At 39.2% G+C, this 16,452-nt stretch overlaps 1 protein-coding gene across 1 annotated transcript in view; it reads left to right on the top strand.

The window, feature by feature from the left end:
* Positions 1–11,422, top strand: part of LOC115045110 (sphingosine kinase 1) — a 33,091-nt gene extending 21,669 nt beyond the window's left edge. Inside the window, exons 3-5 of the mRNA XM_029504624.1 lie at positions 3,905–3,999; positions 4,678–4,793; positions 9,094–11,422. Of these exons, the coding sequence (XP_029360484.1) occupies positions 3,905–3,999; positions 4,678–4,793; positions 9,094–9,976 (1,094 nt within the window). The 3' untranslated portion in view covers positions 9,977–11,422. The remainder of the gene's footprint in view (positions 1–3,904; positions 4,000–4,677; positions 4,794–9,093) is intronic.
* The last annotated feature ends 5,030 nt before the right edge of the window (positions 11,423–16,452 follow it).

Genomic DNA, 16,452 nt, shown 5'->3' with positions numbered 1-16,452 from the left:
GAGCTTCGTCTTACCTTACATATATTTAATGTGTAATGATCTAAACATTTAACTCAATTAAAACCAGCCAGAGCCAAACTCTGCTCAAGTTTTCTTCCTAATAAAACAATATTTTTACTGACATTTTTGTCAAGTGCTTATTGATAGGGCAGTGCTGTAAATAATATTTTAAAAAGTACAGTCTGGACCTGCTCTAAATGAAAAGTGCTCTGAGATGACTTCTGTTGTCATTTTGTGGTATATAAGTAAAATCGTCCTAACCTGACTTGACTACAAGTTAATGAAACATATAATAAACAAAAATAAAGAGATATTTGGGACAATAGTCATATTGAGCTCGTCAGCGTGACTTATCATTCCAGCTCTGTTTTGCAGAGAAACTGATCTACACCTGGAGCTTTTTGTGTTGTGACCTCGATGTTCACAATCAAGTGAAGTCCTTGAGTTTGACCAGGTATAGTTGTGTTCACCTCATGCAAAACAAACAGTTCTCGAGGAAGCTATCCTGGCATCATCCCAGAGTGAATATACTTCTGCATCCTGCAGGTACATACAAAGTAGGCCGGTGAGCAGAGCTCAGTACACAAGACAAATGCTTATCATTTGTGTATGAGACGAGAGGATAAGCAAAACTCCCTCTTTTCCTGTCACGTATGTATTGATTGGATGCTGGGGGGGGTCCAACAGCAGCATCCTGTAACTGACAGAGGCCAGTAATGAAGTAGAAACCTGTACGACTGTCATGAGCTAGTTCTTGCTGGTTTAAACCACAGAAAATTCAGATGGGAAAAATAGTGGACACCTCTCTGCTGTCCTCTCCCCTCCCCAGCAACAGTGGGCCCCCATCCTTACGGCTTTGATATTTGCTGTATTTGCTGTCATCACTGGAGTTGCATACTAAAACTGATCCAGGCTGTCCTCCCACCACACTGCAGTGTCCATGCTTTGTTTCTGATTGTGGCCCTTCAATCCTTTTTAGTGTACAGCCTCTACATAGATGAGGGAACGTGATGTGACTCAACTGATAAGGAGGAATCGATTCTCCTTTATTCTTCAGTTTAGAAAAGGTAAGGTAAGAAGAAAGGCCAAGACATTAGATCCCCCTCAGAGGACTGCAAGCGTTCATGTGCATGCTTTCATTGGTGTAACATTACTGTTCTTCTTTTTGTTGAAGACTTTAACGTAACAGCAACGTATAACAATAGTGCAAAGCAGTTACATTGAACAGACATTAAAAGAGGTCTTGCGTCCTCAATGTCCTGCAGCCCACATAGGATTGTGCATCTTTAAGCAAAACATCAATATAATTAACAAATATGCACATGTATATTTATAATTTACACATTTCTATCACTGGACTAGATCATTTCATAGGGCTATTGAGCAGCATAAATTCAAATGTGGAATATCCAATATGGACTGGCGTTGTGGGAAAGTGCTTGAAGAAAGAAAAGCAGCCTCAAAAAGCCAGACTCGTTTCATTTCACACTCATTATACAGATCACAATAACAACAAGATGTAGGGAGCTTTAGAAATGCTTGTAGGTGGATGCTGTTTTTTAACAGACAGACCATTCTGACACAGACTCTGTCCATATTTATGTATTTTATATATAGTGGCTGCACAGGGAATAAAGTGGGGTTAATCTCATCCAATTCTCAGCAGTAAAGCAAATGCTGGTTTCTCAGAATATTTTGAACTTTTCCTTTAAGATAAACTTCATCATCACACTGTAAGTGAAACTGCTTTGCACTTTTACACTTTTAAAGTATTGAATATGAACATTGCCCTGCAGAGAGCATTCCAAATGTTGGTATTGAGTGACTTTTTCACGGGCTGCATAAAAATAGCCAGTCTTGCTTTAAAGAAATTGAATTTGGGTGACCCCACTAAGCTGCCCCCTTCATGTCATGATGAAAGCTATTGTGGCAAAAAGCTCGAATGGCTAGAAGGAGAAAGACCCAGTAAGTTAATATGCATACTGGTTGAGGATTAGACCTTTGTGTGTTTTTGGATTTTATAGGCCCTTGATCTACTACAGTCTACATCAGGTATTGATTAGTAACTCGTGAACAGCTTCCTTAAGGCAGATCCCCAGTATCTTTGTGTAGGTCACAGTATAAATTTTTGCTGTAGGCTCACCTGTAGGATATCAATAACAGATCAACTGTGTAATGATAGTTCATCTCTCCATCCGTCTAAAGTAAACTGTGTGATTGTGTTTTGTCTCTTTGTGTTCGACATATCTAAGCTTAAGTATTTATTAGATGGCTACAAAGAGTCACCACAGGGCACAACACTTGAGGAGCGTGTGCTGAGATGTGGCTGCTGAGACAAACTGTAATTTTTATTGGACTCTTGTTGCAAAGCCTCATCACCAACAGGCCATCACTTTTTCATTCTCTGTATTTTCTGTGTTCTTATCTTTCATCACCTTTATGCTTGTTTTTTTTTTTTTTTTCACTAAAGCCAAATAGAAGATAGAAAGAATATCGTATTAGATAAAACGTTTCCGTTTGTAAAAAATGAGGAATAATAAGGACCAAACAGTGTGATGGGTTAAATGTCACTAAGCCTCAGCCTGAGAAAGAATGGAGGTTTGTGACGGTCTGGTGCGTTCAGCTGTCTTCACACCTCACAGCTTCTCCCTGTCTTGTCCTGTTCTGTTGCCTGATTGACACCCTGACACTAAAGAGGAGACAGAGAGAGAGTGATACTTCCCGCCACATGAACACACTAAGCAGACAGGGAGAGTCAGATAACATGTGGTTGATGAATGAATATTGAGATGCTAAAATTTGATAACTGACAGCAAATGAGTTCAGTCGAAATTAGTTAAATATATACATTTTGAACCAGTTAACAGCTTAAGGGTAAAGAAAGAGGATAGAACACATATACTCATATACACATACAACACAAAGTTTTCAGTTTTACAGCTGAGCTTAATCATTTCTCTGCACTTCACCGTAAATTGCTGCAGTGTTCCACCTGTTGATTTCCTACCATACGTCATTCCTAATTTTGAAGATGACCTCGACATACTTTGTTTTATTCTTGAAAAGAACTGTACATATAAGGAAACATGAGCTTTCCTTGAAGAAACAGTTTTAATTTAATTTAATTTGCCACCTATTCTTTGATTCTTCGGATGCTTAAAGCTTTTTCTTAAAGCAGATTTTTGTGTCTTCAACTCACCTCCCATTCGCTGGAAGACTCTGTTATGTATGCAATTAATTCAAATTAAATAATTCTAACGTACTAATTAAAGTCTGTCTCTAATTTCACCATAATTATAGCTAAATCACTAAGTTCTCTTCAGGAACCTTCTAGGAAATTGCAGACCTATTAACTGAAGAATTACACTAGTCAGGTGGATTTACTTCGGTTTTGTCCACTTTAAAAGGCATCTGGTCTTGCCACCAAAATCCCACTTCATCACATTATACAACCCAAGATTAATATGACAAAGTGATTGAGGTAATTTAGTTCTTCCAATTTAATTGACAGTGTGGCAGACACTTCATTTAAGACCATATTTCAGATTTCCTTCCCACGGTGATACTTAATTTGGGAACTGAAGGGGAAACGAGAAAGACGATTAAAAGTATGGTGGACCAGAACTTTTCCGTTACCTCAGTTCTTAATGTCTTTTTGTAACTTCATTACTCTTTCACAGTCCTGGTGGTTTTTTCTAAGGAGATTATAAATTGCTGCCAACACCTGCAGCCTGTCACTCCCTAGAGTTGACCATGACCTCTGACCTCTCTGTGGAAGCAGGAAGCCGACAGGACACAATTCTCTTTTCGCAATAGTATAGGAGCAACATAGAGACAAGAAAGACACGCTTAAAGGCACACATTTATTGTTATTGTTATCTGTGTCCATGTCTGCGTTTTGCAGAACGACAGAATCACGCCCGAGAGCTGGTGAGGGAGGCCGATCTGTCTCAGTGGGATGCTTTAGTCATCATGTCAGGAGATGGACTTCTGCATGAGGTAAAGAGACACAACACATGTTCAATATGTTCACGTCCAACCTCAACTGTGTGGCTTTTTGCATACAATAATCAGACTTTTGCCATCGTTTTAATAATTAAGTCATATTTTAAAACACTCCAACCATTCACTTGTTTAGTTTTTGCTGCTGGGTTTTAGAGAGTGGGCGTCACTTCATAAATTGTGGGAGGTATTTCTATTTTATGACATTTCATATATGATATGTCATGATTTCATGGTTCATTATGTTTAATATTTATAAACTAGCTTTCATATCAGATATTGGTTATTAAAGTACATAACACAGTGAACACTCACAATGTGTGAGGAAAGGGCAGTGTGTCAGGTTATTTGGACTCACAGCCCAATACTTGAATTTAAGAAATTTGATTTCTTTTGTAAAAATGTAAGAGTTTTGTGGAAAAGCCTCCTCACTTGGTATATAAGAAGAATTTTTACCTAAGTTTAAAGAATAACTAATCTAAAATATTTTAAAGTGTGGCTTTAATGAACATTTCTAATGAAATCAGTTCTTCTTACTCTTTACAGACGCTTTAGAAGCTTTTAGGTCCAATGCTTTGTCCTGCCTTCTGCATTATAGTTTCTTATGTCACTTCTTGAAAATGTTAGTCTTGTTATATGTCTGCCTAACCAAAGCATAATATCTGTGTGATACAGGTGATAAATGGTCTGTTGGAGAGACCAGACTGGGAGGAGGCCATCCAGACCCCACTAGGCATCCTTCCTGGTGGATCAGGCAACGGATTGGCAGCATCTATACATCACTACTCTGGGTGAGACATATGAAGAAAAATTATTAATAACCAAATATCAGCATACTTTGTGCTGAACTCACTATAATTTGTGTTCTACTTTTGACACTGAATGTGTCAGGGAGAAAAACTCCAATCATTAATTAAATAGGCAACGGGCAAATAATTAATTGGCAAGTGTTTTAATGAGTCATCAATGAAAAAAATTTTAAATATTGACTCCTGTATCTGAACTGAAACAACTGATTGAACAATTTAACGGTTAAATGAATATTTAATAAATATTTTATATTTAATTGCTAAATTAAAAACAGACTAAAGTATTGCGCAACAGTTCTCCAGAGAGACCAGTCTGACTAGTTAAGCAACATACTGACGCAATAGTTTCAACAATTACACAAGATTTGGTCCAAACATTTCCATTCGTGCCCTGTTAAACAGAGCTACCTATGCTATAGGAGAGACTGGCCCAGACACAGGAAACTGATGCAGCTGTCCTTTTCAGTCGTATGAATGTGCAGAATGTGCAGTGGCCACTTTGCAGACAAGGACGTGCTGTGTCTAATGGCCATAATCCCTTTGAGTCTGATGTACTTCAGAAGAGCCTGAAGTCCTGATGGTGCGCAGTATTTCATCTGTCATGTTATAGTGTCAGGCATTTTTGCTGCTGCAGCTGCAAACAGAACTACTGGGTTACATCTGATTGAAAATCATTGTTTCACTGTGTAGTGTTGTTTTTATTACTGGGCCCAAGACTCACACAGCTCTGCTCCCTGGTGCTTCTCAGAGTAAGATGCACTTATCTCATCTGTATTAATTATTAATGTTTTGCTCATTTGAGTGACTTTTGCCAATCATTAAGTCAGAACAAAGAACAGCGGGAAGACGCTGAAAGAGGAAAGAAAGAAGGAGAGAAAAATGAATGAATGAACAACATCAAAATAAATAGAAAATAAACCGTGTCTGCAATCACTGCATCCATTTAACATGTACCCATAGTTTATTCTAGAGTGATCAATACATTCACAACTGCAACTGACTATAATTTATACTATCTAATATATTTTCCCAGTTGATTAAATAATCACTTCGTCCACAAGTGGAAAATGTTATGATTTCTAACCCTGACACCAAAGATATAATTTTTTCATGATCATCAATAATATCGTCAGATACCTTTGATGCATCTTGTCATTCTGCTGAAGATATGAAACTTCCCTCAGAAAGTAAGACTCATGTAAGAAGTCTCAGTAAGCCTGCGTGATAATCTAAAGTTTTAAACAACATTTGCTTTTTATTAGTTGGAGGGAGAGACCACAGAGTTGCATACAAAGCCCTGATAGTTTTTCATGGACGTGATTATTATTCTGTTGGATTCATTGAGCAGTTTACAGAAACTCCCAGAACCAGGAAAAACTTTGTAGCTTTATCGTATCAGCAATTTGTGCCCTGAATATCTAGCTTTTTTGTTTTTTCCCCATCCTGACATGTAATGCCCACAATAGGCAGTGAACAAGGTTTTTCAGCCGCTGTGTGTCATTTAACACCCATATGTGTTTGTGGCTGTGGACCCTGGTTCCAGGGGTATTGTATTATACATAGTACTTCAGAGTGCACTGGCCATTGATGTAGTGTCTTGAAGATGTGTCTTCATAGTTGCTCACTCTGATAATTTTTTCATTTGCTTTTTCATTTGTTCCCATTGTGGAGGTTCCTGGCAGTTTTAGCTTCATTTTGTCCCTACGTATTTTGTCATTTTGTATTTGTTTTGGAATAAATAAAGGCAAAATGACATAAGTTAACAAAAGGAAATAAAGGAAAAGATTTCACACTCATGGTCTTACCCAAACAGCCACATTCATTCATTCATCCCCTATGGCTGCATCTGTCTGTCAGATTCTCATCAAACAATGGTCTTTGAGCCACAGCAGCAGAAACAATAGGAGGAAGAGACCAGACTCTGTATTGTTTACTCTCCTCTCGCACTCCCGGGGCATCCAGAAAACATGAAAACATCTCTCTCTCTCTCTCTCTCTCTCTCTCTCTCCCTCTCTCTCTCCCTCTCTCTCTCCCTCTCTCTCTCTCTCTCTCTCTCTCCCTCTCTCTCTCTCTCTCTCTCTCTCTCTCTCTCTCTCTCTCTCTCTGTGTGTGTGTGTGTGTTTGCATGTGTGTGTATGGCTGCTGCTGCAGGCTGTCCTGCAGTGGCCCTGGCCACTGTATCTGGTATTATTCCCAGCTGAATGTCGGGTTCACTGGAGCTACGTGGATCAAGTGGCAACTAGAATGTATTTGGTATTATGCAATGCAGTGAACCAGTTAGCTGAGTTAGGGTTTAATGTGTTTCTGTGCAGAGATATAATCAGCTCGAGCTGGAGCGTCATTTGTATGGCTGACTGCTGATGATTTCTGAAGTGGAGGTTTTGACACTTAGACATGAGGGAGCATCTCCCTCCCCTGGTGGTTTACAGGCACTGCACAAGAAGTATATGGATAGGATATGGAAAGGATATGGAAAAAGAAGGACCTTATCTTGTTTTTGGTAAAAACAGTTGCTGCACCTTAGATCTGATTTTCAGTTTGACCCTCATCAGTGGTGGAAGACGAGTTCAATCCTCTATTTCAAGTATAAGTACTGCAAAGTAAACATCCTCCTGAAGTAGGTCAGACATGTTGTTAGCTAAATGTACTCAAAAGTATCAAAAGTAAATAGTCTACTATGTCATAAAAATCCCTTTTGAGAGAATTGTTATTGTACATGACATAATTCCTTAATACATAAACATTTTACAGTTGTAGCTGGTTGAAATTCTGCTACTTTATCACTGATTTTATACCCAGAGTGTGTGTCCAGAGACAACACATTTTGGTGCAGGGTTAGACAAGTCTGCTCAGGACTTTGTGAGCTGATGCAAAGTAGACTTTGCTGTCTTTATCGCTGAATTAATATTGCTGAATTTAGCAATACATAATGTTTAGAAATAGCATTGAAAACAGAATTTCTGAAGAGTTCTCAGCTCTCAGACCTTTAACCGGTGTTCAATTTGGCATTTTTGAGATTTTTCATTCTCCATTGGTCTTATCAGGGCATCAGTGTCACTCAATGAAACCAAGAGTGGAGTGACTACTACAAAAGGATTGAAAAGCACTAAACTGTCCATTATGGCTTAGAAACATATCATGTTTGTGTTACATAAAAATTTGACCTGAAAAGCTGAAAAATTCTGTCAATGTCAGAATAATGTAGTTGTAGTTCAAACTTAACTCTTTTACAAGACAGTGATTAGACAGAAACAGAGCCGAGGAAATGTAAATGAGATTGTTTGGATGGCCAGACTGGTGAATAAATTCAGGATGCTAAATATGGAGATAACTGCAGGGCCAAAGCCAGTGAACTCCACTTAGACGTCCAGCCATCATTGTAATTGCCTGTGGGTGGTAACAGCAGGCCAATTTGTGTGTGTTTGTGTGTGTTCGTGTGTTATCATGACCTTCCACCCCAATCTCCGTTTTCCCAGATGCCCAGATGGGGTTGTCTTTGTTGTCTGACTGGCCTGTCATGTCTGAAGGCCCACAGGCTCATTCTGTCCCACCTCAAGGTTTGTTCAAACTGCCTGGTGTGTTGAACCACTCCCCCATCCCCCTGACTTCCCCTAGACTCCCTCAGAATCCCCCAGACTCCCCCCGCCACACTCACCCTGCTCCCTTCAGACCTCCATGGGACTCCACCCTTCTCATCTAACAACTAGCTCACCTCTGTATTTTTGTGATCACAAAATAAGGTCACAATTTCCCCAATATTATATAACACTCCTTTTATAAGTCACACCCTAAAACACAGACACACTTTGACCCACTTCCTAAAATGAGTTAAACTGTCCCTCCCATTAATAAAATAATTGTCAGTACAAAAGAATTGAAAAAATTTGATCTCTATCGTCTCAAAATAGGAGAATTTGGTTTTAATGACTTCATATTTTTTGTGATTTATTTAAATAAAGTTAATGTAAACTTGTCACCAATTAGATACTGTTTAAAGAGTGTTCTCATATAGATCAATGATGAAATATGCGATCTAAGAATTGCAAGTTATAATGAATGAAATATAACATTTGAATATATTGCATTTGAATATTATCCTTTATAGGCTTCACACAATTTCTTCATGTTTAGCACCTTAAAGTAATGAGAGAAAGAATGAGCGATTAAAAAGACAATTGAAGCATTTTTCACATGTATGTTATATGAGCACAACGATATTAACTCTGGTTTCATGAAGTCCATCTCTGTCTGCTGTGACTAACTCACATCTCTTCCTGTCCAGAGCCTCTCCGGTGTCCAGTGAGGATCTCTTGGTCAGCTGTGGTTTCCTGCTCTGCAAAAGACTGGTATCCCACATGGACCTGGTCTCCGTCCATCTTTCTTCCAGCCCTCGTCTCTTGTCCTTCCTCTCTCTGGCTTGGGGCTTCGTTGCAGACGTGGACGTGGAGAGTGAGAAATACCGTAGCGTTGGAGCTGCCAGGTTCACTGTGGGCACGCTGGTGAGGCTGGCCTCTCTGCGTGTCTACAAGGGCAGGTTGGCTTACCTGCCTGCCACCAAGGACTACCAGGGAGGTTTGAGGAACAACGAGACACTCCACTGCAACAATCACACTTCCTCCCTGAGCCCAGCCTCTCTGCAGTGCCAGCAGTCCAGAGACTCTCCCTGCCAGAACACCTTCCACAACTCCTGCCACTCCAACAACTCTCTCAAGGTGCGAAAAAAAGAGAGCACACCATCCAGAAACACCACCAAAGCTCCCCCCAGACCACGAGACACCCTGCTGCTGCCGCTGGACCAGCCACTGCCCAGCGAATGGGTGGTGGTCCAAGAGGAAGACTTTGTCCTCATGCTGGCCATGTACCAGTCCCACCTGGCGGAGGACCTGCTGGCAGCACCAGATGCCTCCTTGGACGATGGCGTCATCCATCTTTTTTATGTCAGAGCAGGAATATCTCGCACTGCTCTGTTGAGGCTGTTTCTAGCAATGGAGAAAGGCACACATCTGGCTACCAACTGTCAACATTTGGTGTACACAAAGGTGCGGGCACTCCGGCTCGAGCCGTCCTCACCCAAAGGAATAATAACAGTAGATGGAGAGGTGGTGGAGTACGGGCCGGTGCAGGCCGAGGTTCACAGTGGCCTGACCAGACTAATCACTGGATGAACTGAACAAACAAACACCAACAGCTTTTAAAGGCAGAAGGTGTTTGATAAACACATTTTAGCATTTCAAATCAGAAATGAGCAGGTTCGGGAGCAAAACAGCGGTACAAAGAAGACGTTTTTTAGAAGATACTCTGATGGTCAGCGAGATATTACAGCAAATAATTATGTGGATAAATACAGAGAAAACTATATTTGCATTCTTCAATTTTTATTTTATTATTTTATTATTATTTATTGCAGCTATGTTTTTATTTTAAAATATCTCCTGACAGAATGTCATAACCTGCCAATCAAGACAATGTTGTTGAAAATGAAAATTACCTGCAAAACACTTGAATCGGAAAAGATACAATTTCATAATGATGAGCTGAGCTCTTCAAGTTTACTGTATAATTTTAATTTAATATCTCTCTTTATTTAATATTTCATGTCTCCGAAGCCAAAACTGTTCCCTTTGTTCTGTAGTAGAATACGTTAGCCTCACTTTACTGATATAAACACATACAGTGTCATTTCATCAGTTCATGATGAATTGCTGGCCTCCATGGAAACGAATCCATCAACATCTTTGGCCTGCAGCATCTTGTCCAGTTCATGGCTGCATTTCTTCTCTGTCCTGAATCCGACATATCGGCCTAAATCGAAGCATCTTATGCAACAGTGAAGGGATGGATTTATGCCTGCATGACTCTGCAAAACTCTGCAGTACTACTCAGATGGTGTGTGTGTGTGTGTGTGTGCGCGCCCACAGTCATTGGGTCTGAACTGAGGTGATCAGGCTGTGGGACTGTTTATTGAAAACACAGGGTCATTGATAATTCAGTCAGTGACAGTGGTGCTCATCTCCTTGGCCATAACACACGACTAATGAAGTGGAAGAGATCTCTCCAGTTTCTACTGAAGACGTAAAATGGATCCCAAGAAACCATATGCGACAACAGAGCACTCAATGAAACCTTTGATATTTAGTTTACTTCCTTATTCCAAAGCTTGCGTGGTCTCACTAACAGCCTGGTCACCAGAGCAGTACAGTCTCCAATTTGATGCCTTAACGTCTCATTAGTATGAACCTTGTTTCTAAACTGACAATAATTTGGCTCAAAATAATCTAGTTAAATACATTAGTCCTGTAATATTGAGTTTGTCCTCAAACAAAATAAGGAAGCTCTGATATAACTGATATCAAAACCTGCTCATTGAAAACCAAAACTCTGGCTGTTCATTTCACTTCTATTTGCATTGTGCCAAATAATAATATATATCATTTCAAGCCAAGTCATAGGGTAAGGTCAGGGACTAGATGCCTCAAAAGGTCAAAGAAATATTTGGAGAACTAACCCTTTAATCCAGCTACTTGTTGTTCGTTGGTGTTTTTCTGTTGTGTGTCTCTGGCTAAATCAAAAGTAGATGCAGCCATGCCTATAAAAAAAAAAAAAAAAAAAAAGTGTTCAGTGGCTGCAGCTCTGGTCCTGTTTGGGTCACTGATACCTCTTAGTGCCTTGATGTCGACCTCAGCTGCATCACAACACTTCTGCTTGTTCTTCCTCCTTCCTGCTGCCTCAGTCCATCTGCAGAGATGTCCTGGACCTGTGTGTTCAGTCGCAGCTGCTTTTCAGACACTTTTTAATAACCATCACAGAGATGGCCCATTCAGCTTTAAATCACAGGGAGGAAATGATGACTGTTTTGTGGCTTAATGGTTTAAGCCACAAAATCTTAACCAAACCTTGTGGGGGTTCAAAGAGTTATGCTAAATTCATTTCAGAAATATCTGGACACATTCTTTGCCTGTATAGGAGTCGAAATGAAATGAACTATAGGTGCTTCCTGACATGTCAGGTCTTGGGGGTTGAGGCTGGTGAGTGTGGAAGGGAGGAGAAGAGGAGGTATTGACTTGTTAAATGCTGCATGAGGGAGGTGGCGTTGTATTATGGACAGGGCCACGAAAAACTATGTCAGAACATTAGCAAACTGACGCTGTGGAGAAAAGAAGACAGTGTCTCACCGCAGATTGAGGAAGCCTGACACTGATGTATGTGAACCTTTTTCCACCTGTAAAGACGCTGTCTGTCATTTAAAATATGAAGAACAGAGGAGGTCAGATTGTGAAGCCTTGATGTGCCTGTTTTTTGCAACATACCATGACTACACTTGACCCTGTAAAGAGGTGAATGATGAAAGACCAACATATCTTTTATGAAAATACTTTCTTTTCTACATGTTTTTGCACTATGTAAGTTAATTGCCAATGACACTAAGATCATTAAACAGGCATTAATTTCATGTTTACTTATGTTATGAAGCAGCACATAAGATAGAAACAGAACTTTAAATCATGCTTTTTTGGCTTTAGGGGACAAATTAGGTCTGGAATTATTCCTTATGATTGTTTCGGAAAAAGAAAACCTATATATGTATGTGTGTGTGCGTGCAAGTGTGAGAGCTCCAGTAATTCGCAAGAAGAACAAGAAGCAATCATTTTGTGTTGTCAGTTGTTTTTATCTTGGTTGGGATCACTAATCTTTCCACACATCTTTCCAAATATCTGCTTTCTATGCAAGCAGGTATTTGTTGAGCAATGCAGTGTCCACTTCATTTTGATGTGCCTTGACTGTGCTGCCTCCTTATGGTGTGAACTTGGTGGTGCATGCACTAATTTCTCATTTTTGGAACACTTGGAATTTTTGGAAGTCCAATCATGAGTTTTGTCTCCATTTCTAAAGCTGCTGTTTCAGACAGAATATGTTCTGTCAAACTTTTAAATAATGAAAAAACTACAGCCACTGTAGCTTCTCTTTGAAGGCAAGTGAACATCAGATTTTTTTTTTTTTTTTTTTAAATCAGACTGGGTTGGCCTGGGTCCTTTTTGTGCAGAGTTTGCATGTCCGCCGTCCAAAGACATGCATGTATAGGTTAACTGGCAACATTAAATTGACCGTAGGTGTGAATGCAAGCGTGAGTGTTTGTTTGTCTGCATTTGTCCTTGTGTGTTGGCCCTGCGATGGACTGACGACCTGTCCAGGGTGTACCCCGCCCCTCGCCCAATGTGAGCTGGGATTGGCTCCAGAACCCCCACGACCCAGATACGGATAAAGCGGATGAAGATGAGTGAGACTGAGAAAATAAAAGCTGACGATGTATCAGAAGAAACTCACTCTCTTGGTTCGACTGTTGATTTGCTGATCATCTTGTTTGCTGTCTGTTTAAATGTTTATGGTGAAGGGAAATTTGTTTTATTTTTCTTGCACTCTGAAGATAGATGATTATTCACAGAGATCTATTTTTCCATTTAGACAAATGTCTGTAATTTTCTATCATCAAATCAAACATTCTGCTGGATGATTTTGATCGAAAAAAGGAATAAATGATGAAAAACAACCTCTCTGGGATTTGGTGCAGCTTGAGCTCCTGCATCATAAGTTGTTTGTGTTTGTTCCTAGTTTAGAATCATTTAGATGCCGAAGTTTGAGTTTATCATGAAACTTGATCCAGGTATAATTATTGTGGCCGTCAGGAGAGGAAGGATAAGTCTCTTCTAATATACCACAAATCAGATTTTCAAGTCTCATAATAAGAGTTTAATAAATTATTTAGTTCAGAAAGTCAACCAAGAGCATGAAAAGCGTTCTTGGACTTTTTCTTCATTACTTGGTGCTTCTCTTTTCTGCATGAATTCCAGAGAGAAAGCATCAAGGACATTCAGGAAAACGCTTTGTTTTCTGAAAGCAGAGGTTATGCAGTATTAAACATTTAAAATGGTTACTTGCAGATTGTTAGACTGTTTTCTGTTCAAACTGTAGGTAATGACAGCCACCTCCTAGGCCTTTAGATTAAATTTCAAGGAAAGTCTGAAGTTTATGTGAGTAAATCCACCAGTGTTTGAATGTGTAAACCCTGTAAATCCTCCATAATGCCTCCACATCACAGGCATCATATGACTGATGAAGCAGGACTTCATGCTGGTTCAATTTGAGACAGAATCCATAAAAATAAAATTGTTGACTATGAAATTTTAACTCAACTTTAAAGCTCCAAATTAAAATTTAGCAGAAGAAAGCTCACAAATGCAATCACCATGCTTTCACTTCCTTAAAAATAACAAAAAAAGAAGAATTAGGCCAAAAAGATTTGCACATGAGAACAGAAGGACAGTGAATATGAATTTGGATTAAAATAAACTATAACAAAGAAACATGTCACTGAAAACATCAGCAAGGCACATTTTTCATAGTTTCAGCAAAAAAAATAAAATAAAAAAAATCAAGGTGCATAGTAATTTTTTTAAAAGATCAATTCAGGGCTGAGTTCGTCTGTATATATTCTCATTCATCCAGGTCATGGCCAGGTCAGTCTTTGACAAACCTAAGTCCAGTTGCTTTTGATTCAATTGTTGGCCAGATAAGGCTGAGTTTGGTATTTTCATTAGGTTTGTTGACAATAACAAAAACAGAAAGACAGCAGCAGTTTTTTTGGGGGGATAGCCTTAAAGAAAAGCTGTCATTTAATGAACAACTAACTGGGTCCAAAAAACAACGACAATAATAATAATAATAATAATAATAAGAAGAAGAAGAAGAAGAACAGGAAACAGCCAGTGTTTCTATGGTTCTGCTTGCAAAGTTTAATACACCACTATACAGTTGTCTTAACCCACCAAAAGTAAAGCATTAAAAAATGAAAAAAATCACTACAATGCACATTCAGCATTTTGCACATTTATGCCCCAAGCATCCATGTGACTCGTTTAAACTCAGGTTTGTGTTAAATATATACTGTATGTGTATTTATATATTTTAATATAGTCATGATGTCTGTACAGAGGGAATCAGGCTACAAATCATAACTTTATTAGTTCTTTTTTTAATATATCAATAACAGGCCACTGTGGAAACGTAGACATCGTACAGTCAAGTCTTGTGTGTAGCCCAATCAAAAGGCTTAAAGCAACATGTTACATGCTTTGGCTGTAAAACAAAATTCTCGCAGTAATAATAATACTAATAATGATAGTAATAATCATGATTTAAATCTGAATAATATACACACATACACAGAAAATTGTACAAAGCATCATGTGCTTGATATCCTGCTGGATTTTTGCCTCAAGAGCTTGCAAGATAGTTTCACATTTTCTGTGAATGCTGACAAATGAGAAAGAGGATGAGAGACAGAACAATAATGCCACCTTTAAAATTTCAATAGAGCCGTGTGTTTGACCTTTCTGGACACAGGACTTTTTTCTTGTTTTTTTTTTTTTTTTAAGTTTTAACATCTTCAGGCTGAGGTCTGAGCAATGAAAACACACTCCAAGAACTGTGAAGGTGACACTGGACAAACAGCAGCATGTGTGGGAAGAAAGAAAGGACAAAGCAAACAAGGCTACATGCTACAGCTACAGCAGCCAGTGAAGAAGACAACACATCCGCCCTCTGTAGTATTAAAGGCAGCAAAACACAAAACAACAAAAAACAACAATGGTGAGTCGAGGAAGAGAATTCCAAGTTTTAAGAGTAAGAAAGAAGAAAATAAATGGAAGACAAATGAAAACTAACAGAACAACCCTCATTTATGACCTTTTTCCCCCCTTTTCTTAACACACAGCAACTGTTGGCTCAGGGTTTTATTCATCCTGTGGCACCACTCAAAGTTTCACCGCGGCACCATGGGGCCTCTCAATCAAAAACACTCTTCAGCATCACGGTTCTTTGTTCAAGTAAAATACCAGACAGCCAAGGCCCTCGTTTATTTCACAGGATATAGAAAGCACAACGGGTTTGTTTCTCCTGTATCATGATAAGAAGTAGAATGATAATTACACTAAGAGCAATTATTTCTTGAAAAGAAAAAGCATGTTATGTTAGAGATGGGATGCAGTTATTTTAGTAAATGTAAACAAAGACTGTCTTGGTTTCCCCAGGAAGCACAATTAGACCTAAAGGTGAATTTCACTGTTTCACAGTAAATTACAGCACAATCTGTGGCAAAGCAAAGAGTTAACTTAAATAAAAACCACCATCTCTGTCCTCCCGATCTAATGGATGGATGTATATGGATATGGGGGGGTAGAGAGAGAGAGAAATGTGTCACATAGACAGTTTTGCCTGTTCTGTGCTGTAATTTGTGCAATTTGCTCTCGTCTGTAGGGTCAACAGTCACCTTTGTGGGATAAGACGCGCAAGTCAGGAAAAGAGAGTAAATTATAATAAAGCAGCTTAATTATAATATCAACAAATCTGGCTGATGTCACTAAACTCTCCACATGCAGTTTGGAGGGTCAGAAACAACAGCGGCTGCAGTGACAGACTCGGGTCTGATAAAAGGGGAAAATGGATCAGAAATCTGCACTTTTAAACACTCAAACAGGGTTTTAGTGGTTTTTAGTTTGTGTCTCAGTCTGGGTGGGTTAATGTCTAAAGCATGACACAAGCAGCTCTGAACACAATGGTCTGAGATCATTAAGAACAATTCAAGTAA

The sequence above is a fragment of the Echeneis naucrates genome, chromosome 1 (assembly GCF_900963305.1).
Source record: "Echeneis naucrates chromosome 1, fEcheNa1.1, whole genome shotgun sequence".
NCBI lineage: Eukaryota > Metazoa > Chordata > Actinopteri > Carangiformes > Echeneidae > Echeneis > Echeneis naucrates.
The sequence above is the reverse complement of the archived record's forward strand: the minus strand, read 5'-3'. Positions and strand labels throughout refer to the sequence as shown.